The following is a 24,827-nucleotide window of genomic DNA, read 5'->3' as shown; positions in this document are numbered from 1 at the left end:
TTATAAGATTATGCATGGGAAAGAGCAGGTAGAGAAAGAGGTATTTTTCTCCCTTTCTCACAATACAAGAACTCGTGGGCACTCCATGAAACTGCAGAGCGGTCGGGTTAGAACGGATAAAAGGACGTCCTTCTTCACCCAAAGAGTGATTAACACTTGGAATTCACTGCCACAGGAAGTGGTGGGTGCTACAAGCATGGATGGCTTCAAAAGGGAATTAGATAAGCATATGGAGCAGAGGTCCATCAGTGGCTATTAGCCACAAGGTATAGCTAGGGGCTCTGGGGCAAGTGATGCTCTGTCTTCTTGGTGCTTGGGGGGGTCAACAGTGGGAGGGCTTCTAATGTCCTGGCCCCACTGGTGGACCTCCTGATGGCACTGGTATTTCTGGCCACTGTGTGACACAGAGTGTTGGACTGGATGGGCCTTTGGCATGATCCAACATTGGCATCTCTTATGTTCTTATGTTCTTATGTACTTTCCTGCTTACTAGCTTCATGCAAACTCTTGTCAATGCAAAGTGTACCTTGAGTAAACTTTTGTTGGTCTTAAAGGTGCCACTGGACTAAAAATTTGTTTTATCATTTCAGACCAACACGGCTGCCCACCTGGATCTATCTGTCAAACCAAACTAGAAACCTATACAGGTCAAATCCTTGTTCTATATGATGTAAGTACTTTTGTTGTCTTGTGGAATTCATCAATAAATCTAGGGCACATAGAATTACTCATGTCCTCTGTTCCTGATGAACGATAAAGCTGCTATTTTGACCGCAGAGATTTTGAACTGCTATCCCCAAACAAATGAGCTATATCTTGAATTAGTCTTTTATGGAAGATTTATCCACTTCTTTCAACCCTGATTGGATCAATTGAAACAGCCTTTCTCAAGATAAACAGAAAAAGGAGTGGGCAAGTCTTTTAGTCCCTAGCAATGTCTCTCAGTCCTTCAACAGTGGCAATGGGTTTTTTCTGCACAGTGTACATTTGGTGTCCTCCTCCTTGGGGTACTGCATTTATTTATTTAATTTCATTTGTACCCCGCCCTCCCCGCATGCGGGCTCAGGGCGGCTTACAACCATAAGGCACAAAAGTGCAATAAAATACAATAAAACAATTTAAAACAATTTATACATGGGAATGCCCAAGGATCCCGCGTGACTAGAAAACCCTCTCTCCAGTATTGCACAACCCTATCCATTCCAGGGGAGGTTACTGTGGCCCCCTGATATTATTAGCCACTTAACCTCCGGCGGTGCTGTAGCAATGGTCCCCGTTGGTGGTAGTGGTAGCGGCGGCGGCTCCTATTCGAAAGCCTGGCGGAAGAGCTCCGTCTTGCAGGCCCTGCGGAACTGCAACAGGTCCCGCAGGGCCCTGATCTCTTCCGGGAGCTCGTTCCACCAGATAGGAGCCGCCACCGAGAAGTTGCATGTAATCAGGTTGAAAATAAAAGCTGCCAGAGCAGTTCATCCTAAGACGCAGGTAGCACAATTTCTTTGGCTTGCTGTTGGGAGGGGGTAAGACACAGTTGCTCTGGAGTATTTCTCTGGTGCTGTTGTGTCATATTTGATCAGTTCACTGCACACAATTTCAAGCTTGCAGACATTTTCAGGGACTCAGGATCTTTGCTCATTTCCATACCTGTCTTGAAGCAAAGCAGGTGATTTTCTAAGTGCTGTGATCAGAAAACATCTTCTGTGCTAAGTAAAATCTCCTCAAGAGTGACTAATGTTCCTATGCCTTACGGAGTAACAAGAAGCAAGTAATCCAGACTTTCATATGTCTTGGAGCCGTAAGCCCTTCTGCCCCATACATACACATCTGCTACAACTTCTCCTACTTTCTGCCAGCAATTGTATAACTTTCCCCCAAAATGCATGCTTCTCTGTTCTTCCCAGTTCAGCATGTGAATCATGTGGACCCAGGGACTGCATTCAAATTCTCTATTGATAACTGCCTTGATTCCAGTGTAAGGCTGGGGTGGATGGGGAAAGGGCAAGTGTGTTGTACTTTTGACAGGCAAGTGCGCTATGGGGCTCTGCATCCGTCTGCATTTCTATTGCACTGGGAAGCAATGTGTGCAAGTACAGTGACCACACTAGCAGCTCCTAATTTGGGAGATTTATCCCCAAAGCAGAAATACAGAGCTGCCATCTAAATAAAATAACATGCATCGTTCTTGGAGCTCAGGCTGTGTTTCTACAAGAAAGGGGTTGCTGGAAGGAAGTGCTGACACAGAAGATGTGGATGGCTTTGCCTTGATGGCCTCATGATCTCGCAGCTCTTTTTTAAGGAAATCACCAGGCAGTTATAACAACCGCTTGTTCCTTCTTGCCGGATTTGTACATAAATGCAGGACGGGTGACTGTCTCTTTCTTTGAATGGCGGAAGAATCTGAACCATGTCAGTTATGGGCGCTTCACTGTCAAATATGAGTCTGACTAACTATCACTTCCTGATGTCAGTGCAGTGGAGTCTGGAAATGGAAATCTGGAAAGACCCCATCATCCCCGCACCAGAGTTCCAGGCCAGGATTGCAGGAAGGCCCTGGTTCTCTCCTGCCTTGCTGCCCCTTTTCCTCCAGTGCTTCTCTGCCTGTGAGTCTTTGGGGCTCCTCTGTGGTTTCTAGTGAAGCTACATAAGATGAATTAATTCCTAGGGCATGCTCTATCTGAAGATGCACTAGAATTAGAAGAATTCTTGGCAATGAGACTATTATGTTTTTAATTTGCATAACATTTGTGATTGAAAAGTATGCAGACGGCAGTGATCTCAGCTCAACATACTTTTACTTAGTTCAGAACGAGACAAAGAGCCGGTGTATATAACCCAGGAAACACCCACACACCCACAACCGTGATTGGCTATTTACAGTGTCTGAGAGATCCATAGGCTCTCGGTCGGGATCCGCGCCCTCCTATTGGTGTAGGTTGGAATCCGCTTGACCCTTTGTTCTCATTCCCGAAGCTCTGCTACTTCACCAGACCGCGTGGAGACCAGGTCGCCTCCGCGGTCGGGGATGAATACATTACAGTGATGTATTTTAATTAATATATTTTGTGAACAAGTACAGAATAAGACAATTAAAGAAAGTGAAATATACTGGGTTCAACACCTGTTTGTGATCAGCTCATGCTTTATTGTGTTTTCAGCTCAAACCAAAGACAACTCTAGCAGGACCAAAGCCCTGCTTAAATCCGTGATCAACACCCCACCCCACACACACCCACTACCCGTGATAGGCTATTTACAGAGGTACTCCTGGTGCATAGGTCCCTTCCAGGATCCTAGCAGTCTTTTGTTCTGTGTACCCAAGCTGGGTCCGCCAAAGGCGGGCTAGTACATTACAGAAAGAAAAGCCTTTGGCCAACCTGTGTCTTAAAGGCCACCCTCAGCTTTGTCTCTGCTGTAGTGGACTGGTTAAGTCTTCAGAAGAGCACGTTTGCCAAAATTTGTGTCTAGTTCAGTTTGATTCAGCAAAGCTGCAACCAGCAAAGGATGAAAGTCTGGCATGGATCTGGGTCTGAAAGGAGGGCATACTCACAAACCTAGAAACCTTTTGCAAAAAGGGTTCATAAGAGCTAGTGGCTGAAGTCTTTATTAGGGTCTCGGCTGCTTGACTTTCCAAATTGTTATCTCACCTTGCAAATTTCCCTCAGATCCCAGTTTATATATTTAGTTAGTTAGTTATCGCATTTCCATCATTCCTTTTTTTTCTAGCACAGGGCAGTATAAGTAGGATTGTGTTTTTATCTTTACAACAAATAGGTGAGGCTGCATAGTGACTTCCCTGTGAATTTCATAGTTCCCTGTCCAGCACAGTCTCCAGTACACCTAAAAAACTGCCCTGCAATAGGGCAGTGGATGCAATATGTAAATATTTGTAGGAGAGTGCAGTCCTGTACCCCCCTGCAGGGAGCCTCAGAGAAGGATATTGGGCACCCGGGATTAGCTTTCCCCATGGAATGTTCAGCCAAGTTAGGTATCTCTCTGCTTACTCAATATTTTTTAGGCCAAGCCCTCACAGTCTTATAGAGCAAGCTCCTCTAATCTCAGCTCTCACTACTACGGTGGCACAGCAACCCCATTCTCTTCTAACCACTGCACTTGGAATTTAGGCTTTGAACAAGAATACTGCAGATCATGTCCCTTTTATGTTTGTGTTTTTATCTTCTAGCAAATTATGAGCATAGCCATGAAGTCTGACCCAGGCCTGGACCAAAGAACTGCTGTGTATGTGCGTGCAATTGAAAAGGCCTTTAAAGTCTACCGTGAATCAGGTGGTCTTATATTTAGACCACTTGCCTCCATTGGCTTAGGGGTAAAAAGTGTGCATTATGTAGAAACCTGCAGACACAGCAGTGAAAAGTGGGCCCATGAGGTGTCGCTGTGGACCCCTGGGAGTTTTTTTACCTTAGTTTGTATCTCACTCCTCCCTTTCCGGTTGCAGTTTCCCTGATGCACAGTTGTAGCCATGCTTGGTCTGAGAGCTGTTCTTTTAGTAGACCTGTAGGTGGTGCCAACAGCCTAGGGACGATGATCATTTGCTGAACTGAATTGTTTTATTCTGTGTGGCCGTGCTTCACTGCATGCTTGGAATGCCTTGTGCCCCTTATTTCAAGTTTATGCCCATATTGCAGTTACCCTGAATTTTTGTCCCAAGACTTTAGTTGCTTCTTGAGCTGTGGCCGTGGTTATGGTGTTTTCCATCTGCTTGGTGGCCTCTCCTGCAGCTGGGACTGACAGACAGACATGGGTTTAGAGTTTTTGTCTGCTTCTTTTAGATGACAGAAAGCACCAAAGAATTATTTGCAAGGAGTCTGCGCAGTGGTGCCCGCAGCTCTAAGCGATACTATGACCACTCGCTAGTAGTATAGCTCAGCTCTGACTTGCAGGTACCAGGCAGAACATTGTGACTGGGGCAGAATGGTTGAAAAGAAGAGCTCGGCCTTTGATACGTGAGCTTCCAGATAAGGAGAGCCAGTTTGGTGTAGTGGTTAAAAGTGGCGGACTCTAATCTGGAGAACCGGGTTCAATTCCCCACTTCCCCACTTGAAGCTAGTTGGATGACCTTAGGCAAGTCACAGCACTCTCAGCCTACTGGTGCAGCCATAGACACCCCCCCCCCCACCTCCACCCCGGATCTCCTGGCTATTGCACACACAACGCCATACGATAATTTCATTTTTTTTTGTTCTTGTTTCTGATTGTACAGTTGTTTCTTATTGTACAGTTGTGCTGCTTGCAGCTACAGCTACAGCACCAGTTCTTGCTGATAAGGCTGGCAAAGAGGTTTGATTGGTGGGATTCAACTGTTTTGCCATTGTACATGCAGATGCCAATGGAGTGTTTGTCTAGAAGCAGTATTGTATGCTATCACCGTGGTCAAACCATCCAGCTGAAGTTTTCTTGCACAGCAATATCCATTCCATTGGCTTAAGGCCACTCCTCACTTTATATTGGCGGAAAAAAGAATATTGTAGGACAGGCTTGATTTCTTTTTTCAAATCAATTAAGCTTGGGTTAGCCTGTGATTGGGCCATGTGTCAAGTGGGTTCAGGAAATACCAGGTTGTCCACAGAGTTTCTCTGTGAGAGGACTACAAAAAAGTTACCTACCATCCAGCTGAAGTTTTCTTGCACAGCAATATCCATTCCATTGGCTTAAGGCCACTCCTCACTTTATATTGGCGGAAAAAAGAATATTGTAGGACAGGCTTGATTTCTTTTTTCAAATCAATTAAGCTTGGGTTAGCCTGTGATTGGGCCATGTGTCAAGTGGGTTCAGGAAATACCAGGTTGTCCACAGAGTTTCTCTGTGAGAGGACTACAAAAAAGTTAACTTGTTGGGTAAAAATAATTGGGTGAATCAGCGTTTAACATCCTTTGAGACTGCTCTAGGCTCCATTTGTCACTAGATTTTTCCATTACATCCACTGCATGTTGGAAACGTGAATATAAAGTTGGCTGGTTCATGGAGACCTTGGTGTCAATGCACTTCTTGAACTTGCTGGGATGAACTTGTCTTTGCCTATACCATTCTTGATGTTGGCAGATACCTGAACGATGGCAGGCCTTGTTGAATTTCAGCAGCCTGAGGCCTGTTTTGTTGGTGGCAGGTGTGCATGCTGAAAATGTTCATGCATGCTGAAAATGTTGATGCCTGTTTGCTGTTTCCTCAGTGAATCTGGAGGAAGGATACTTTCCAGCAAGTTCAGTAAATACATCATTGGAAAATAACCATTGCTTCTGGTGACATGTGTCCCTCCTTGCAACTTAAGAGGGTTGGGAAGAAGTGTCATTTGCTGTCACCCTGGGCTTTGCTGCTCAGTCGTGCTGCAGAAATCACCCCAGAAAGACAATGCAGTCAGCATAGCAAATGACACTGCAGGAGGAGGCTTTGTCTGTCTGCTGCTAGTCTATGTGCTGGGAATGCTGTACAGTGGCTGTTATAGGGAGTTTTTCAGTAAAATGCTGGAATCCAGAGATGTTTCCTGTGTGGTTTGGATAGAAGAATGGCTTTAACGGACTGAATCTTATCTCTGTTCTCATCTTGTTTAGGGGACATATACAAAGAAGTTGAGAACTGTTTGGATGTCAGTATGTGTGATATTGTGTTATCTATACACAGGGCTATTTTTGGGCAGGAACGCACAGGAACGGAGTTCCGGCTGGCTCCTGAGTTGGCCACGCCCAGCAGGAACTCATTAGCATAATAGGCCACACCCAACAGCAGGAACTCATTAGGATTGGCTACATTAGGGGTGTGTGGCCTAACATGCAAAGAAGTTCCTGCTACAAAAAAAGCTCTGGGCTTTGACAACAAACAAAGTAAACAGAATAAGAAGCAAAAGGTTGGTGTGGCTGGATGACAACACTTCTGGTAACATGTGGGTGCAGTCTAATATGATAATGAGTGGTGCTGTCCGGGGTGTGGCCCAATATGCTAATGAGTTTTTGCTATTGGGTGTGGCCTATTATGCTAATGAGTTTCTGCTGGGCTTTTTCTACAGAAAAAGCCTTGTCTATACAGCACTATCACTGGATATGGTGTTATGTGTAGACATGAGTCTTCAAAATGACATATCAAGCAATTCCATTGCTTGCAGTCTTCAAATGCAGTCCTGATCTCCTCTGAAAGGGTGCTTTTGCTTAAGGAAAAAAAGTTCTGATGAATCGTGGATTTCAACTCAAAAGCATGTTTTGGAGATCAGGAACACCTATGTGAGTTATTTCTGGGACAGAGGGATGGGTCTGAAAAGCCAGGTTCTGATTCACAATGTGAGTCAAAGTTTGTTTTCATAGCCTTTTTCTTCAGCTGGTCTCCATGCATAATGTTAGCTAATTCTTGCTCTTGTTTGTGAATAAACTGCTAAGGGAGAGAGGCAAATGCAAACACGTTTGTACAGTAATTGAAATCCAGTATTAGTTTTGCATGTTAACTCTGCAAACTAAAATTCTGTTTCTTTCAGTCAAAAGGTTTAGAAGGAAAGGAAGGCTGATAGGCTGCTCTTTTCACAGTCCATGAATACAGGTTTCATTCGTTCAGACTTTCCTCTCCTTATTGTGTCCTTGCTTTGCAGTCTGAATGGCTTGTCCTGTCCAGCTGTCCTACAGGCCATCTTGAGCCTGATGGATTAAGGTATGAGATGAATTAGAAACACATGAATATAAAATTTCCTTTCGCCGAAGGGTGAAATAAACTGTGCTCTAACTCTGAGGCTGGACCAAAATGTATCTCAAGTGTTGCTTGCTTGGAAATCTGCTTTTTAAACAAAGCTATCCTTCAAGAAGTCCTCCTCCAGCTGTATCTTGTCTCAACATCCCACTGGATATTACAGATAGTCCTGTAGAATTAAAAAAGTTACTGGGGTAAAGGTAGACCTAGAGATAGAGACGTGGCATCTGGGAATTGGCTTCAGAAAAGTACATTATATGTGCCTGCATATTCAGTGCGGAGGTAGCAGAACTACTGATGTATGTAAATCTGTACTTGCTGTGGAAGCCGGTGATAATGATGCATTTCCATGATGAAGCCACCTCTTTAGCATGTAAGCGGTATATCATATAATCTCTAAATTAACCTACATTAGTATTTTGGTACAAATATATCCTCTTCCAGGCCATGACTTCTCACCCAAGTTAGCACCCTACTTAGAGGTGCTGCATGGTGCAATCAAATCATGAAATCATTTGGATACTTCCTTCCCCTGCTGGTTTTTCTCCTGTTACAGTTGGCTCTTGTGGATCATCTTTGTCCACAAGAAGCCGGAATTGGCAGCTGTACCAGAACTGCTGAGCTTGACTCAGGTAATGCCCTCAAGCTAGTTGCCTCTGCTTGGCTGTGTAGGAGTAGCAGTGCAGACATAATTCTGAAAAGGATTGGAGGTGGGAAAGTGTTCCCTATGGATTTCAGCCAGGAGAGCAGCATTCTCTTTGGGCTACATCAGTAGGATGGCTATGCAGTACAGGATAAGAAAGGGCCAGGACTGCCCTGTGCCTAGTAATCATGGTTGAGAAGTTTATTAGCAATTAATTTGTTCTAGGGAAAAACATACTCTAGTGACAGCGTTAGGGAAGACAATTGGAAAATGCAGGTAGGAGCCTGAGGAATGTTCAAACACCTAATATGCCTGTGTGTGGATTTTTAAAAGAAATATTAATTTACTAGATTTATGTTCCATGCTGTCCATAAGGATTGATGGTTACTAGGGTGCATCTCTTTATATGCGTGCACTACTGAAAGGATTGTCAGGGCAGAAAGGTGATGTCCTTCAGTGGCAGAGAGTATTCTTTTTAGCTGTGGCCAGCTCACAGACTTTCCTTCCACACAAAAAGCTCTCTTATGCCTTCTCTTATGCCAGTTTGGTGTAGTGGTTAAGTGTGCGGACTCTAATCTGGGAGAACCGGGTTTGATTCCCTACTCCTCCACTTGCACCTGCTGATGTGGCCTTGGGTCAGTCACAAGCTCTGGCACAGCTGTCCTTGAAAAAGAGCAGTTTGTGTCAGAGTTCTCTCAGCCCCACCCACCTCCCAGGGTGTCTGTTGTGGGGAGGGGAAGGGAAAGGAGTTTGTAAGCCGCTCTGAGACTCCAAGTGAACGGCGGGGTATAAATCCAATCTCTTCTTCTTCTTCTCTTCTTCCTCCAGGCTGGCTTTCCATTGTCTATCAGTCCTTCAGCATAGCTTGGAGCCCCTTCCCCATGCCCGTAGCTACAATGGGGCATTTTGGGGCCTGGCCCCCTGCCTTCCTGCCAAGGCCCCCTGAATCCCTTTCCACCCAGGCCCCCTGACTCTCTGGCAAGATGGGGTGCCCGCCACAAACTCCCCCTGTGCTGCTGGAGCCTCCGGTTCTCCTTGCCTTCCACCTTTCCAGTGCTTTCTCTTCCCACTCCCACCCTCCTTCCCCCTCATCCTGGTAGCAACCTGCAGAGCATCTTTTCTGCACTGGGGAAAGGTGAGTGGGCAGGCCAGAAGCTGGGGTGGGTGGAGGGGAGCACCAGGGAGGAGGCACAAGATGCCAAAGCTCAAGGCAGGCAGAGCTGACGGCCAGGTAGAGGGCGCCGCCACCACACCCGAAAGCGCCATGAAGCCAGTAATTAAATTACTTTTAATCAAATTAGTTAGTACCCCAGTGCCCCCCGAGGAATTAGAATGCCCCCTGACTTAGAAATTCCTGGCTATGGGCCTGCCCTTTCCACCAATGAAGTCATAACTCTGACTCTTCGTGTCATATGACTCTAATGTGTTTTGCAGCTCTGTTAGTCACATGCTGCTGCATGAGGATTAAAGTTGGGTGGGGGCTGATCTTTCTAATTTTCTCTCACAAAAATAGTATTTTGCTTCATGCCTTTTCTTTACTACAGATTTTGGCCATTGGAGATAGATCCAGATGGTCAGCTGTGTTGGTCTGAAGCAGTAGAACAAATTTAGAATCCAATGGCACCTTTAAGACCAACAAAGGTTTATTCGAGGTATGAGCTTTTGTGTGCAAGGCACACTTTATCAAATACATTAGAATGGCAGGGAAGGTTCAAACTTATAGCCAGAGAATGAACAGTAAATTAACATGTAACATGATGATATTCAAGATATGCAAAGTGACACTAAATAACAAGTTAATGTTATAAGGTTAGGCTTGCCAAGTTCCCCCGGGGGGTGGGGAAACCCCTGCCCCAGAGGCCCGTTCCCCGCCGCCGCCGGATCGGGCCCTGGGGGGAACCCCACCCCCGACGTGCACGTCACCCGGAAGTGACGCGACCACACCGGGCATGCTGGGGGCAGGGCCACGGTCATCCGAGGGAAAACTCTGTGGTTTTCCCTCGGATGGTCGTGGCCCCGCCCCAGCGTGCCCGGCGTGGTCGCGTCACTTCCGAGTGACGTGGATGCAGCGCATGCACGCTTTGTGCGTGCGCACGCTCTCCAGCCACCAGCCGGGAGTCCCCCACTGCGGCGAAAAACAAACTTGGCAACCCTATATAAGGTCAACATTTATAAAGCAATAAATATGTCAAACTAGCAGATGAATGTCTAAATGTGTCTTTTCTAATTGTGGGAAGTGTTAATTTGCTGTTCATTCTTTGGCTATAAGTTTGAACCTTCCCTGCCCTTCTAACAGTTTTAGCCGTTGTTAGGAAATCACTAGTAAACTGGAGGAACCACCAACTGATGGGAAATGAGGAAATAAAATACAGTGCTTTTTGCCAGAAGGCAAGTTTCAAACTGGTGGCAATAATCTGTGGCTCTCGTAAAGTAGCTGCTGTTGAACAGTAGCAAGCAGCTGGGTCTGGGTGAGTCATGGAGGTCATGTGGAAGCTAATCCCCCAGTGTTTGCTGTCAGGCCTGGCCCTGATGAGTCTACCTTCAAAGGCAAAAACTGCCCTGAAAAGAGCCCTCCCCTGCCTTCTACTGACAGGAAACCAAGGCTTGAAGGCTGACAGTACCATTGTGGTTGCCTAGCAATGGCTCCTGAGGGGGCTTTCTATTTTTTATTTCAGATTTTCCTGCAAACTTGGGGCCTTTTCAGGTTTGTAGAAATATCTGTCCTGTCTATTCATGGCTCCAGTCTCTGGATACCAGTATCCCGATTTGGCCACGTTGAGAATTAGCTATATTAACAAGTAGGGGGCCTGCAAAGACTTCTGGAGGGTTATCTCATTTCCCTTTCCCTTATCTGAAAGTCCCATACCATCTCCCCTTCTCCTTCCTGCTGATCAGCCGACCTACCTTTGCCTGTCTTCAGCTTTCCTTCATTCCCTCTCCCTGGCAGCCTCTCCCTTGGAAAACTCTGGCCAAATTGTGCAGTGTTGGTTGAGCCTGGCCCAGCTGCATGGTGGGAAACTTGCAAGGACTCACAGGGGGCACCTCGTCTTCCCCTGTATCCCTTTCTCATACTATTTTTTCTTTCCCTTCTCCTGACAGCCCCTGATATCCTCACCTATCTCTGCTTCCTTCTGACATTTTCACCCACCAACCTCCTTTTATTTTCCCCCATCGTCAGATATATTTTTATTCATTTATATCCTGCTTTTCTCCACAATAGGGACCCAAAGCATCTTAAGGTAAAGGTAAAGGTTCCCTTGCTCGAAAGCCAGTCGAATACGACTCTAGGGTTGCGGTGCTCATCTCCGTTTCAAAGCCGAGGAGCCAGCGCTGTCCGAAGACATTTCCGTGGTCATGTGGCCGGCATGACTAAACACTAAGGTGCACGGAACAAAGCCTCTCACATCATCTTTTTTTCCTCCTCCATTTTATCCTCACAATAACCCTGTGAGATAGGTTAGGCTGAGAGTGTTATATCAGCCCAAAGTCACACACTGAGCTTCCACAGCAGAGTAGGGATTTGAACCTGCATCTCCCAGATCCTAGTCTGAAACTCTAACCACTACACTGGGTTTTGTGGGCCTGGGTGAGTCATGCAGTAGCGAGTTCCTTGGCGGCGGCGGCTGCAATGAGTCCTCCCTCATAGGCCCTGGAAAGGCCCTCCCTTGCCTTTTACTGACAGAAACCAAGGCTTGAATACTGTAGTGGTCGCCTAGCAACAGCCACTGAGGGCATCTTTCCCTTAACACCACAGGTGTTCCATATGTATAAATTTTAGATTTCAGATTTCCCTGCAACCCTGGGGCTTTTCTCAGGTTTGTAGAAAGATCCATCTTGTCGGTCTATAGCTCCAGTATCCAAATTTAAGTATCCACAGATGGAACCATGTTGAGAATTAGATGTATTGATACTAATAAATTTCTGTATCTGTAGGATTTGTGAAAAGTCTAACATAGCACTGCTATTCTAAAAAGATCCAAATTTGATTCAGGCTTATCAGCCTGATAATGTATACATCAGACAAATTGGCAGCTGATGCAGTAAAGACAAGAACTAATAGTCCTGTAAGATTATGCTGTATGTTAAGAAAGCCAGGCCTCATTAGTGTATCAGAATGTGTGAAAGCACTGACAAAAATTTAGATTGCTATAAAGAAGAGCTGGATTTATGCCCCAGCCTTCATTCAGAGTCTTAGAGCAGTTTACAATCTCCTTCCCTTCCTCTCCCCACAACAGACACCCTGTGGGGTTGGTGGGGCTGAAAGAGCTCTGAGAGAACTACTCTTGAGAGAACAGCTCTGAGAGCTGTGACTGACCCAAGGTCACCCAGCTGGCTGCACGTAGAGGAGTGGGGAATCAAACCCAGATTCTCCAGATTACAGTTCTCCAGATTACAGTGTGCCGCTCTTAACCACTACACCAAACTGGCAGGAGTATGTGAAGTTAGAAATATGGGCCAAGTTCAAGGGCTTGAAAAATGTTTGCTCCAAAGGCTTCTGCTAGTGGTGAGGGGTATTGTGGTGAGACTGATACCAATTTTTCACGTATGTAATGGGACATGGTATTGGATAGAGATTGCACAAATCACTAGCTGTATATAGTAGTACACAGTCATGTGAAAACTGATTGGTGCTGTCATTTCAAACATTTCTTGTAGCAACAGTTGGCTTGGCAGTTAAGCAGGGATAAGCAATCACTAAAGCGGGTTTACCCCACCTGCTCATCTGAGAGATCATGCTAACTAGAGGTAAACCACTTGCCTCTTCATAGTTCCAAGGTCTGCTGCTTCTCAAGTACTGACTGCAGGGAGACATCTCTTATTTGGTAAAGTTATTTTCTCCTTGATCCTTAGCATCTTTGGAAGTCATCTTGATTTTAGTGGGACTTCTTTTTGTGTTTAGGGCTACAACTCTAGCCTTTCACTGTTGGTGAGGTCAAGGGGCTATACATTTGAACAGATGGGACTCTGCAAAGCCAGTGAAGGAAGACATAAACCTGGTTACAGGCTGCTATATTGCTCAGTTGCCCCTAGCCAAAGGTTTAGGTAAAATAATATTTACCTAGGGCTGCCAAATGCCCCCGGGGGGCGGAATTCCCCCCGCTTTCGAGTCCTGATTTCTGCTCCCATGGAATCGGGGCCCGGGGGAAACCCCACCCCCACGTGCGTGTCACCCGGAAGTGACATCACACGCTGGGGCGGGGCCACGCCATTTGAGGGGAAAACTAAGACGCCGGCCGGGAGACCCCGCTCCCAGCCAAAAAACATATGGCAACCCTATATTTACCTGGCACTTAAAAGGGATGTATTGACCAAAACCAGATTTTGGTCAAAACCTTCTCCAGTTGGAGGGACCCAGAATGCAGAATTTATTTTTTCTTGTATTGCTTTTTTGCAGAACAGCTTTTGAATGGGCATTGTGCTCTGCTCCAAATACACAGGGAGGTATATTCAATACCTTTCTCCTTAAGACTTGTACATGTTGTTTCCCCACATACATCCCATATTAATCTGGATTCCAGGGCCAGATTAATACACAACATGTGCAACACTGTACATTTCTAAGTGCTTGGGAGTTGTACTATGTTCTTGACATCAGGGCACCGACTGATGCATGCAGAGGGCATGAACTGGTCTGTATTGCATAGCCATCTTATTAATCTATTTTAATGTGTAGTAATAACTGAGTTTCAGAAGACCTCCTTCTTCACTACCTTAGTTGTATGGCTTCTCTGTCTTTAAGGGATGTAGTTTATCATGCAGTGGTGAAAAAAGCTGCACCTGTTGAGGTTCCCGCTTCTATGCTAAGTAGGAGTCTTGCTTCTGACTGTCCCCTAGCCAAAGATGGTGTTGTATCTGCTTGCTTTTTCCCTTTCTGGAAGCAATATGGCTTGCTTCCTTTAGGAAATACAAGTCCTACCATCTCAGACCCCTGAAAAGCTCCAGTAGCTGCAGGATGCCAGGCCTATAAAAGCCACCTTATTCATAGCGCAAGGCAACTGCTCCCCTCTTGACTCGTGAACAACGTGGAGGCAGACAAGCAGCTACAGACAAGAGTTGGCTTTATTCATGGACACAGGGCAGCTGTGTCACTGGCAGCTGCCCCAGGATTGCACACACAGCGACAGTGGGAGGTATATATCCATGCCACGGTCACAACACAGAGCGCTGGGGGCAGGAAAGGGAAGGTATTCCTTTTGTTTGGGATACACAGACACAACTTCTGCACCGTCAAATTAGGGAGTCTCTTTTACAAGACCAAGGGGGTCAGGAAAGGGGGAGATCACAAAGGCGTAAACAATCCATTCAGAGATATAAAAAAAAGTTCCACCAATGGTAATGGAGCGGAGTCGGCATGATTCACGTGCAAGCAAATGTACAGCAGGCCCAGCGCGGGGGTCCCAGCCGAGGTGATGGAATGCTCTGCTTAAAAACGGAGAAGATACAACATGCTTCTTACCGACACGGGAAGCCTGGCCTTACTGAGCTGGGAGGGAGACAGGGCAGTAAGGCCGGGCTCACAAATGCGCACGCGCACACACAAACTGCTGCGGTCAGGGTTTGTCTTCAGAATTCTTTGTTTTTCTCTTAACGCTAACAACCACGATACATAAAACACAGATCCCGATGAGGTCCCTTGGAGCAGAACTGGAGGAAGAACTCATGGCAGGATGGGGTGTGGGGGGTTTCTCTCCATCACCATCTGCCTCAAAGCTTTCCTTTGGAGAGGCGGAGGAGGGTTGGGGAGGGGAGGGTCATTATTGTTATTGTGCTGCTGGTGGAAGTGTCGGGAACAGGGATGGCCATTATGCTTCCGGCTCGTATTCCTGATATTCTTCCTGGAAGGAAACAAATTACATCGGGCATGAGAAGGCTGAAGGACATGGGCCAAGATATCTCAGCGCTGGAGCCAGGCAGAAGATACACGGGAAATGCTGGGAAACCTAATCTGAGATGCAGCACCTGAGTTCATTCAACCATTGTCCTTCCTAACCCTGCCCCCTCCCCCATTCACCAGTTTGGATGGCCACACGAGTCTTATCAACCACCACCTTTTCATGGTTGTCTCCCAAAAGGTCCTGCAGCAGGCCATTCTCAAGGTGGTTTAATATGTGTACAACAATGCAGGTACTGTCTGCTCTCTTGTGTGTACAAACTGTTTCTAGTGCCCCCAAATTCTCACTTAGACCTCCTAGAGGGTAGTCTGCCCAGGTCTTACACCTTACTACTGTCTGCTTAGCCATTTCTTGTGCCTGCCTTTAGTCAGCAGCTCTTGAAACATGAATGGCTCTGGGTGGCATCCAGCAACCAGGCAGTAAAAGGCAGTGACTATCACCGATCTTTCCCCTCCTGTCAGCAATCCCTTCCAACCCTGAGAAAGTTGATTTCTGCGGTTGGAGGACCAGCATGGATTTACAGCCAGGTGGTCTGTGCTGCACTGAGAAGGAGGCATAGTTTTATTTATTTAAGGTCCACCTTTCTCAGTGAACCTCAAGGTGGATCATACAGTGTGAGTTATCGACAGGATGTAACATCCAATAAGCACAACAATTGGTAGGATTACAGACACTTGAATCAAATCAGCAAGTATTAGACATGATATGCTAAATAACGCAGACCACGGTATTCCATGAGTTGAAGACAATATAGGGAAACAGAATAATGCATACAGATAAAAATCCTGTATGCAGCAGAATAGTCCCCATTCCTGTTCCTTTTATTAAAGCATCTCCCTGAATCATTTAATATAGTCCTTAAAGGTAAAGGTAAAGGTTCCCTTGCTCGAAAGCCAGTCGAATCCGACTCTAGGGTTGCAGTGCTCATCTCCGTTTTAAAGCCGAAGAGCCAGCGCTGTCCGAAGACGTTTCCGTGGTCATGTGGCCGGCATGACTAAATACCAAGGCACACGGAATGCTGTTACCTTCCCACCAAAGTGGTACCTATTTATCTACTTGCAATTTCTTGCTTTCGAACTGCTAGGTTGGCAGGAGCTGGAACTAGAGATAGGAGCTCACTCCATCATGCGGCACCCGGGTCTCGAACTGCTGCCCTCCTGCACAATTCTGTTTTACATAGTTTGCAGAACAACAGATGCCTTTCTGACCTTTTCAGGCAGGCCAGTCCACAAAATGGGGGCCACAACAGAGAATGCATGTTTATGGGCAGTTGTTGATCTTGCCCATTTGCAGGGTAGTACCCATTGAAGGCCCTGCTCAGATGAATAAAGCTATTGTGGCACGGCAAGAGGGATGGTCTTACAGATATGAGGCTCCAAGGCCATGAAAGACTTCGTAAGTTATAGCCAGCATCTTGAATAACCGATGAACCACCAATGGAGTGACTGCAGAATGGGTGTAATATGCATGCACTGTCTTGCTCCTGATAATAACTGAGCAGCGGCATTTTGAACAGATGGGAGTCTCTCAGTTGACCCCAAGGGCAGACCCATTTAGAGTACATTACAATAGTATCAATGGTACCATAGCATGCATCTGGGTGGCCAGAACAGCCTAGTCAAAAGTAGGGAGCCATCTTCTGTGCTAAACTAAGTTGGAAGCATTTTTGCATTAACTTTTCCAGCAGCAATGTTGGATCCAGTATAACCCCTAGGCAAATCAGCAGAACCCCACAGATGGTGGGAACCACAATATCTTTCAATGTCAGGCTTCCCAACCAGCATTACCTCTGTCGTGTCAGGATTCTGTTTCAGTTTGTTCACTCCTAGCCATATAACAGCAGCAGTGGCTCAAGACCTCTAGCACATCCCCATTAATTTTGGATAGAGAGCTGGGTATCGTCAGTATATTAGTGGCATCCAATTACAAAACTTTAAATAATTTCTTCTAGGGCCTTTACATAGAGATTTAATAATGTGGGAGACAGGACTGCACTCTGTGGAACCCCACAGGGCAAATCCCATCCTAATGATGACTGGTCTCCAATGGCAACCCTTTGGGTCCAGTCTGTAAGGAAAAATTTAAATCAGGTGTCTCCAACATGGTGCTATGGGCACCATGGTGCCTGCCAAGTATTTTAGAAAGTGCGTGGAGCCAGGTGGGGCTTTTACCCAGCAAGGCTTCTGATTGGCCACTGGAGATTCAGGTGAACAGAATTTTAAAGTATTTTGACAGCAGTTGCCACCACAGCACAAGGATTGTAATTGTGTGACTGAAAGTAAGTTGCAGTAGCCATTTTGTAGCCTCCTGTGGTGGCCATTTTATGGCTGTGCCCACTACACTGTGTCAGAATTCCAAAGGTGTCCATAGGCTCAAAAAAGTTGGGGACCCCTCACTTAAACCAAGATAAAGTATATCCCCTTATGCCTACTTCTGCCTCCAAATATCTCAACAAAATGTCACAGTCCGCGGTTATCAAAAGCTGCAGATAAATCCAGTAGGAACAATGAAGAGGCATGGCATCTGTCTACAACCAGAGACCATCAACTAAAGCTCCTGGGCCATCTCTGTCCCAAACCCTAGCCCAGGAGTCCCCAACATGGTGCCTATGGGCATCATGGAGCCTGCTGACACCTTACTTAGCACCTGCCAAGTATTTTTAGAAAATGAGTGGGGCTAGGTGGGACTTTTGCCCAGCAGGGCTTCTGATCTGCCACTGAAAGCTGGCTGGCTGGCTATGCAAATTATAATAGCACTGTTTCAGTGGCAGCTGCCCTCTGTTTTATTTTCATGATGCTTCTTCTCCCCTGTACTTGGGCTTCTGTGTGATTGGCTCCACCTCCTGTGGCAGCCAGTTTGTATCCGTTCCCTCCACCCTACATTAGAATTCTAAAGGTGCCCTCGGGCTCAACATTTGGAGATCCCCTGGCCTAGCCTGAAACCAGACTGAAAGGGTCCAGAGCAAATGAGTTATCCATGAAAACCTGGAGTTGGTCTGCGACTGCTCGATTAATCACCTTCAACAGAAAGGACAGATTAGGGACTGGGAAATAATTGGCCATGTCATTTTTCTGTAGGGATTTTTTTTAAGTAGTGGACAAATAACTGCTTCTTTGAAAGGGCCCTTCCTGCCATCAGTTGAACTGCACTGATAGAAGAGAAGGAGCTGGTGATTTTTCTTGGTTCTCACAGCAGCCCACTGACCTGTATGGGTATTACTCCATACTGGGAATCAGCCTTCCTGGGGACAGTGGGGAATACCCACGGTCCTTCAACCAGTGCTTGCTGGATCCAACCCTCTGTCCCTCAGGGAACTATGATGAAAGGCCCTTTGTTTCCCAGAATCTCCTACCCTCATTTCCCCACCAGACTGCTTCAGCTCTTTCCAACTGACCTGTGGTGGCTCTTCATAATTCTCACCCTCAGGTTCCAACAGTGGCTCTATCAGTGGCTCCTCCACAGCTTCCTGACCAACCTCCTCCGGCTGCAGAGGAAAGATGGGCAGGTTACTCATGGCTGACATTGCCTTCCCAGTATGTGTTCACTGAACGCTCCAGCATACCAGCAAGCCTCAGTTGTGGACCAGACTGCCCAATACATCTAACATAAAATCAGATTGCACTGGAGTCTTGCAGTCATTCTAATAAACAGTAATAATTTTAAATGATCAGTTATTTGGTAACAGAACATTTCTGATGCTGGGGGACAAAGAGTGGCCAGCATATTATGCTCTACGGCCCTAATAACTAGTGATTAGTTTACTTAGGCTGCGGTCACACGGAGCATTGGGCACGCTAGAGGGACGGAAGCTAGGCGGATTTTCCAGGCGCGATCTCACCGCCACATCTGGGAAGCGTCAAGCTCCCGTGGCGAACCCGAGGCTTCCCGCGGAAGATGTGCGGTAAAAAACTAGTACCTCGGAGGTACTAGTTTCCTGAAACCGCGGGGCAAGGGTGGGCATCTGATCGTGTTTCCGGTGGTAGTTCTGGCACCCGCCCATGTTCCCTCGCAAAGAGGTTCCCCCCCCCCAAAGTCTCCACAGATGCGCACAAGCACCCAAGGGAGCATGCGCACATTTGAGGGTTTTTTTAAAAAACCAACCCGTTTGCCCCGCGCCCCGCTTCTTTGCTGCGCCGCAGGACTGTGGAGTGATTGGCACCTCCCCCCTACCACAGGACCTCAACGGGACTTCCACGGTAGGTATGCTCGCGCAACTGTGCGGTTTTTAGCCCCGGGGCAAGCAGCCACGCTCCCCCCCCCGCATTTTCCTGCCCGTGTGCCCGCAGCCTTTGTTTTACTAGGGCCACTTTGAAGAGGAGGTGGAGGGCCAGCATTTCATCTCTCTCCTCTAAGGTGATTGCTGGCTAGTTCAGTGATGGTTGGTGCACATTTTCCACCCAAATACTTTGGCACTGCAGGATTTAACCCAGGATTTGACCCAGGAACTGTTAATGGCTAATAATACCTTATCAGTTTTATTGCTCCTTTTCTTCAGTCCACTTTATATTTTATTGGATATAAATATTATGCCCACACAACCTTGGCCAACACCCTCCTGTTGTGATCCAATATTCTCTCCCTCCCAGGACTGTGCTAGACACCCTCCATAGGTTCAGTGGACCTTTGTTCATGACAGCTGCCAGAACTTTCTATACAGACAGAAAGTGATAGGCTTGCTTTCTGCAAAGTCCCACTTTCAGGCCAGAAGATGTTTGTTTCCTAACAGCACAAGAATAGGCTGCAAGTTCCTTAAGTCTCCCTGGTCTGCCCAGCACCATTCTTGGGGTCTTGCCAAAACAACAGTCCAGGACTAACCTGGGGACTCATGTCTACTAGGAAGTTCTGCACTAAAGCAGGTCCATTCCAACAGGATTGTCTCAAATTTTTGTGCGTTTCAGCTTTCATTCTGTTCTAACTGCAAGGAAGAAACTGACAGAAAATCAGCTCTTTCAAAACTCTGACTGAAGCTGTAAAATAGGCCTTCAGTTAGAGTGGCCAGTTCCTGGCCCCAAGAGGCTGCATGGCAGGGAGAAGTTGGACAGCTGATACTCCTGATATCATTGGAGGGGGAACCAAGTATCATTCAGGTTTTTCTGTTCCGTGCACTTCAACTGTCAGGGATGAAGGTAAATGGCAGCTTGTCCTGTCCTGGTGACCTGGGCTGCCCCTGTTAAGATTTGTGGGACAACTCTATATATACCATCCTGAAGTCTTACAATTGCCAGCTAATTTGGAGGCAGTTGGCCCCATGAAGTATACTCAATTATTTCGGTCTCCCGTTCCCTAGAGAAGGCTTCTAGAGACTACAGGTGGTGGATCCATAATCATTGGCTCAGTTGTCAGAGGCAGTGGGGAGCTGGGCTCATCTTCAGCTTGCAGCAGACGTGAGCTGTAACTGGCCAGTTCAGGCAATCACCTCCCCATCACAGAACAGGAGCTGTCCAAAGGCAGGGAAGGAGGGGGATGCTGCACAAATCCCTCCCCCCACACACACGCAGAGAGAGCAGAGCGCCTGCTCCTGTCTGGCTGCGCTGGCCTCATTTCCTCTTCAGCTGTTGCTATTTTAAGCTAAGCTGGAAGCAAACGGCTCTGCTCGTTGTGGCAGCTCGGCTGCAAGATTCAAGAGCCCTTTCTCAGATCGACCAGCCCTGCAGCTGCCAGACCATTTCAGTGCATGCTGCCCACTCACCCACTGTGAGAAACACACTCTCAGATGTGCACGTAGGCATGCATCTGAACATGTCAGCATAAATGTGCAGATTCATACACACACACCAAACCCAAACCATATGCATACACAATACAGTGTGAGGCTGCCATATATGACCACACATATACCCCTGAATGTGCACAACTGGCAGGGAGCTAAACACACCCACCCAAGACTGTGCCCATGTTAATGCACATGCAGCGGCACACAGCACCATCACAGATGAACATTCCCCCCCCCCTTGTGCATGTACATGCCTGTTCCTGCGCAATGTTTATGTCTTCTAAGGGACGTCAAGATCACTGGTGTCCTGGATGTTCTGTCACTATCACACAAGCCTATTGCCATCCCATCTTCTGCTGATCACCTAATGCACTCATGTGTCTGCCCGACTTGAGAAGCAGAACACAGCAAAACCCAATACAGCAGCTGAGTTTCTGTTTTGTGCAGTGAAGGCAAACAGGCTACAACTTGTGCCAAACCCCAGTGCCACTTGCAACTATTAATAACCCCCAAGAGAGATCCTTCCTAGGGATCAGCTGCCCTTCCCACAGGAGAATTGTATTACCACTGGTGAAGGACCGTTCTGTAACAGTTCTGACGGTCGCCTGAAGGGCTTGGGATGCTCACCTTCAGGTCAGTGGGGAAATCTTCCTTCTTGACCAGGCCTGTGGCAGCTGCAATATTGCCAGCTCCTGAGAAGACAGCTCCACCCAGCTGGGATGCCTGCTCTTTTGTCTTCTCAGCAACTACAAGAACCAGAAGAAAGTGAAGTTACATTCATTTTGTTTGTTTTTTGGTTTGGCAACTGGTTTCTTTTTCTGGACCTGCTCTACTAGGCACTGTGGCCTGTTATAGTCTGTGAAAGGTCATAAAACCTGGTAAGCAGTCCAGCAGGGCTGTGGTGACTCAGCAAAGCTGTTAATAGCAGATAGATCAACCATGTAGGAGAGAGACCAACCATACAGTCTGTGCTATATCTAGCCATGTCTATATGGGACAAAGCAAATTAGCTTCCTTCACCACAGGAAATCTGCACCCTGTGTTCTCAGAGGCCCCCCTACAGCACCCATTCCCTATCAACTTACACAAGCCCATTCATTCCTTTTGCCTCCTCACTACATTGCATGCTTCATCAACCCTTTCAGGTTCCCAACCCCACCTCCCATAAATGCTGGGGCAGTGCCTTAGCTGATTTTCCCAGCTGGCTCTGCAGACGTGTGAGAAGCAGCTGGAAGGCTTTGTCCCAGGCCCAGTTGCATAAGCAGCTGACATCACTGTCCTAGTAGCCTGTGATCCCTTTAGCACAACCACCCACTCAATGGCCAGACAGAGCCAGCCATGGGAGCACAGGAGAAGTACCTAGGGGCTAGTACCTGAGGCCACACTTTGCACGCCTTCCCGAGTTCTGTTTCCTGAGGGGAGAGAGAGAGAAAGAAAAGTGATGAATAGGAGAAACAGCCTAAGATGGGCATTTTCCGGTAGAAACCTGGCTATACTGCTGTCACGAGGCTAAGCAGTAGCAGTTCAGGCAGGCTAATATCTCAGCCCCCGTCCATATTTCCCAGATATTACAGCCATTGCCCCTAAGGGTGATTACTCTCCTATAGGATAAAAGTCACGTGGGAAGCAAGACAAATCATCCTCTGGTTGATCCTATTCAATTTGTTTAATCTCATCAAATCACAGAAACTAAGCAGGGTCAGCTAGTATCTGGCTGGGAGACCTCCAAGGAATACCTGGGTCGTGATGCAGGGTCAGGCAATGGCAAGCCACCTATGAACATCTCTTGCCTTGAAAACCCTACAGGGTCGCCATAAGTCTGCTGTGACTTGACAGCACTTTCCACCACCATTTATTTTATTAGATTTTTTATCCCTGCCTGCCTCCAAGGAATTCAGGACAAAGACAGATGATGACTGCCCCCCATTAATCCTTACAATAACTCTGTGAGGTAGGTTAGGCTTAGCAAGTGACTGGCCAAAGCCCCTGTAAGTTGCTTCACAGCAATGTAGGGATTTGAAGTCTTTTGGCCTAATTTACCTCACAGAATTATTGTGACGAACAAATGGAGCTGTGAATTAGTATGCTGTTCTGAGCACCCTGGATAAAAGGCAGAACAGAACCCAGACAGAGACAGAACCCAGGTCTCACCAGTCCTAGCTTGGAACTCTAAATCTCACTCTTAGATGCTGGCTTTTCTCTTGGAATGTGGGAGGAAATTCAGGATACCAACCCTCCCAGAAAGGCACACCGTTGTTTCAGAAAATACGACAATGCCTCAGGAGCAGCTGTATTTCTGGCCAACTTGCTGGCTCTGTGAGCCAGATGATTATTAAAAATTAAATGGGCTTATATACTAGACATGCTCACATTGGCAATAGTAATATTCCCTGACAGGCAAGGCTCGGAAGCCTGGATTTGACTGAAGACCTCAAATGCACTAACTGCCTGTTCTTTGTGAGTTGCAACTTCAGGCTAAAAATGTTATTTGGAACATCTTGCTGTGCCTCTTTGGCCAAACTGTGCTGAAGTGACTTCCTTTTGGGAAACCTGCCATGCTTGCTTTGCAACAGTATCTGTTCAGGCCAAGAGGAAGGAATAAACACTAGTTACCTTCCAGCATGGTGCAGTGGTTAGTACTGGACTAGGATCTGAGAGATCTGGGTTCAGATCCCCACTCTGCCATGGATGCTTGCTGGGCAACTTGGGATAATCACTCTTTCTCAGCCTAACCTATTTCACAGGGTGATTGATGTGAGGAGAAAACAGAGGAAAGGAAAATGTGTTGTTGTAAGCTGCTTTTGGTCCCCACTGAGGAGAAAAGCAGGGTATAAATACCTTAATTAATTCAATGTATCCATTGTATCCTTGAGCCATAAAACCAGCAAAGGGCAAAAGGAGATGTGGAAGGGGTAGAGCAAAGGCATCAGACCTATCAAAGGTGTCTGAGGGGATCCAAATGTGTGAAAAATGCTGGAACACAAATGGCTCCTCAGGAGTCATCACAAAAATATTAACTGAACCAAGAAAATTCTCCATACAAAATTCTTCTCCAGTTCCTGTTACAAGTTTAACTCAAAGGTAGAAGAGAATACTGTACAACCAAATGTGAAAGATGATTGTATTCCTGTATCTTTAGTATGAAAATAGGCACACATAGCCTTAGCAGATGATCCCCAGTCACCCCTTTTCAGACCGACATGGCAAGCTTCCAAACTGAATCCAACCCAGGAGGAACCAGTTCTTATTTTTCCCAGGCAAAGCTGGTTGTGTATTGTGCTGATTGGCTGGCCCTTATGGTAATTATGAAGTCATTTTATTTATTTCCTAAAGTATTTCTTATACCATTTTTCTGACAAACATTCAAAGCAGATTCCAGATGATCAGATAAAACCTAAAAAATTAAAACCCGGAACAATGGATTCAAACAATCAGCACAACATAGGTCCTTTAAAATAATCCAGTCTTAATGTCTCAGGAATACAGCTGAACTACTAACTCCATAGGACAGTGGGGAGCAACATTCTGTACTAACTGTGTTCAACACAATTCCAATGTTAGTGGTTGACTGCTAAGAAAAGCAGGAATAAATTGTGTGTGCTGAAAATTCCACAGTCATCTAGCCTCAAGGTTACAGTAGCATGGATCAACATAGCTAGATTGCACGCAGTTCTGTGTTGGTGTATGGTAATGTTGTTTTGTGTTGCACCAGAGTTTGACAAAATAAAAAAAATTATTTTTAAAAAAACATAGCTAGATTGTTCTTAATCCAGAATGGGATGCAGTTATCAAACTAGATGTAAGTGAAGGAAAGCATCGCAAACAACAACACTGACTTGCTTCTCCATCTACAAGTCTAGGTCCAGGAATACCCCCAGTCTCTTTAATGGAACCAACCAAT

General features: G+C 46.4%; 1 protein-coding gene and 1 pseudogene across 1 annotated transcript in view; one reads left to right on the top strand and one right to left on the bottom strand.

Moving 5' to 3' along the window:
- The window catches only part of LOC107111535, a 42,333-nt pseudogene extending 31,711 nt beyond the window's left edge, over nt 1–10,622 (top strand).
- Nucleotides 10,623–14,452: 3,830 nt separating this feature from the next.
- The window catches only part of SNCB (synuclein beta), a 31,270-nt gene continuing 20,895 nt past the window's right edge, over nt 14,453–24,827 (bottom strand). The window contains exons 3-6 of the mRNA XM_015412530.1: nt 22,300–22,338; nt 21,554–21,672; nt 18,608–18,697; nt 14,453–15,156 (exon numbers count right to left, since the gene is read on the bottom strand). Coding sequence (XP_015268016.1) covers nt 15,124–15,156; nt 18,608–18,697; nt 21,554–21,672; nt 22,300–22,338 — 281 coding nt within the window. The 3' untranslated portion in view covers nt 14,453–15,123. The remainder of the gene's footprint in view (nt 15,157–18,607; nt 18,698–21,553; nt 21,673–22,299; nt 22,339–24,827) is intronic.

The sequence above is a fragment of the Gekko japonicus genome, unplaced genomic scaffold (genome assembly GCF_001447785.1).
Source record: "Gekko japonicus isolate JY-2015 unplaced genomic scaffold, Gekko_japonicus_V1.1 scaffold100, whole genome shotgun sequence".
Classification (NCBI taxonomy): Eukaryota; Metazoa; Chordata; class Lepidosauria; order Squamata; family Gekkonidae; genus Gekko; species Gekko japonicus.
This window is presented reverse-complemented; position numbering and strand designations above follow the sequence as displayed.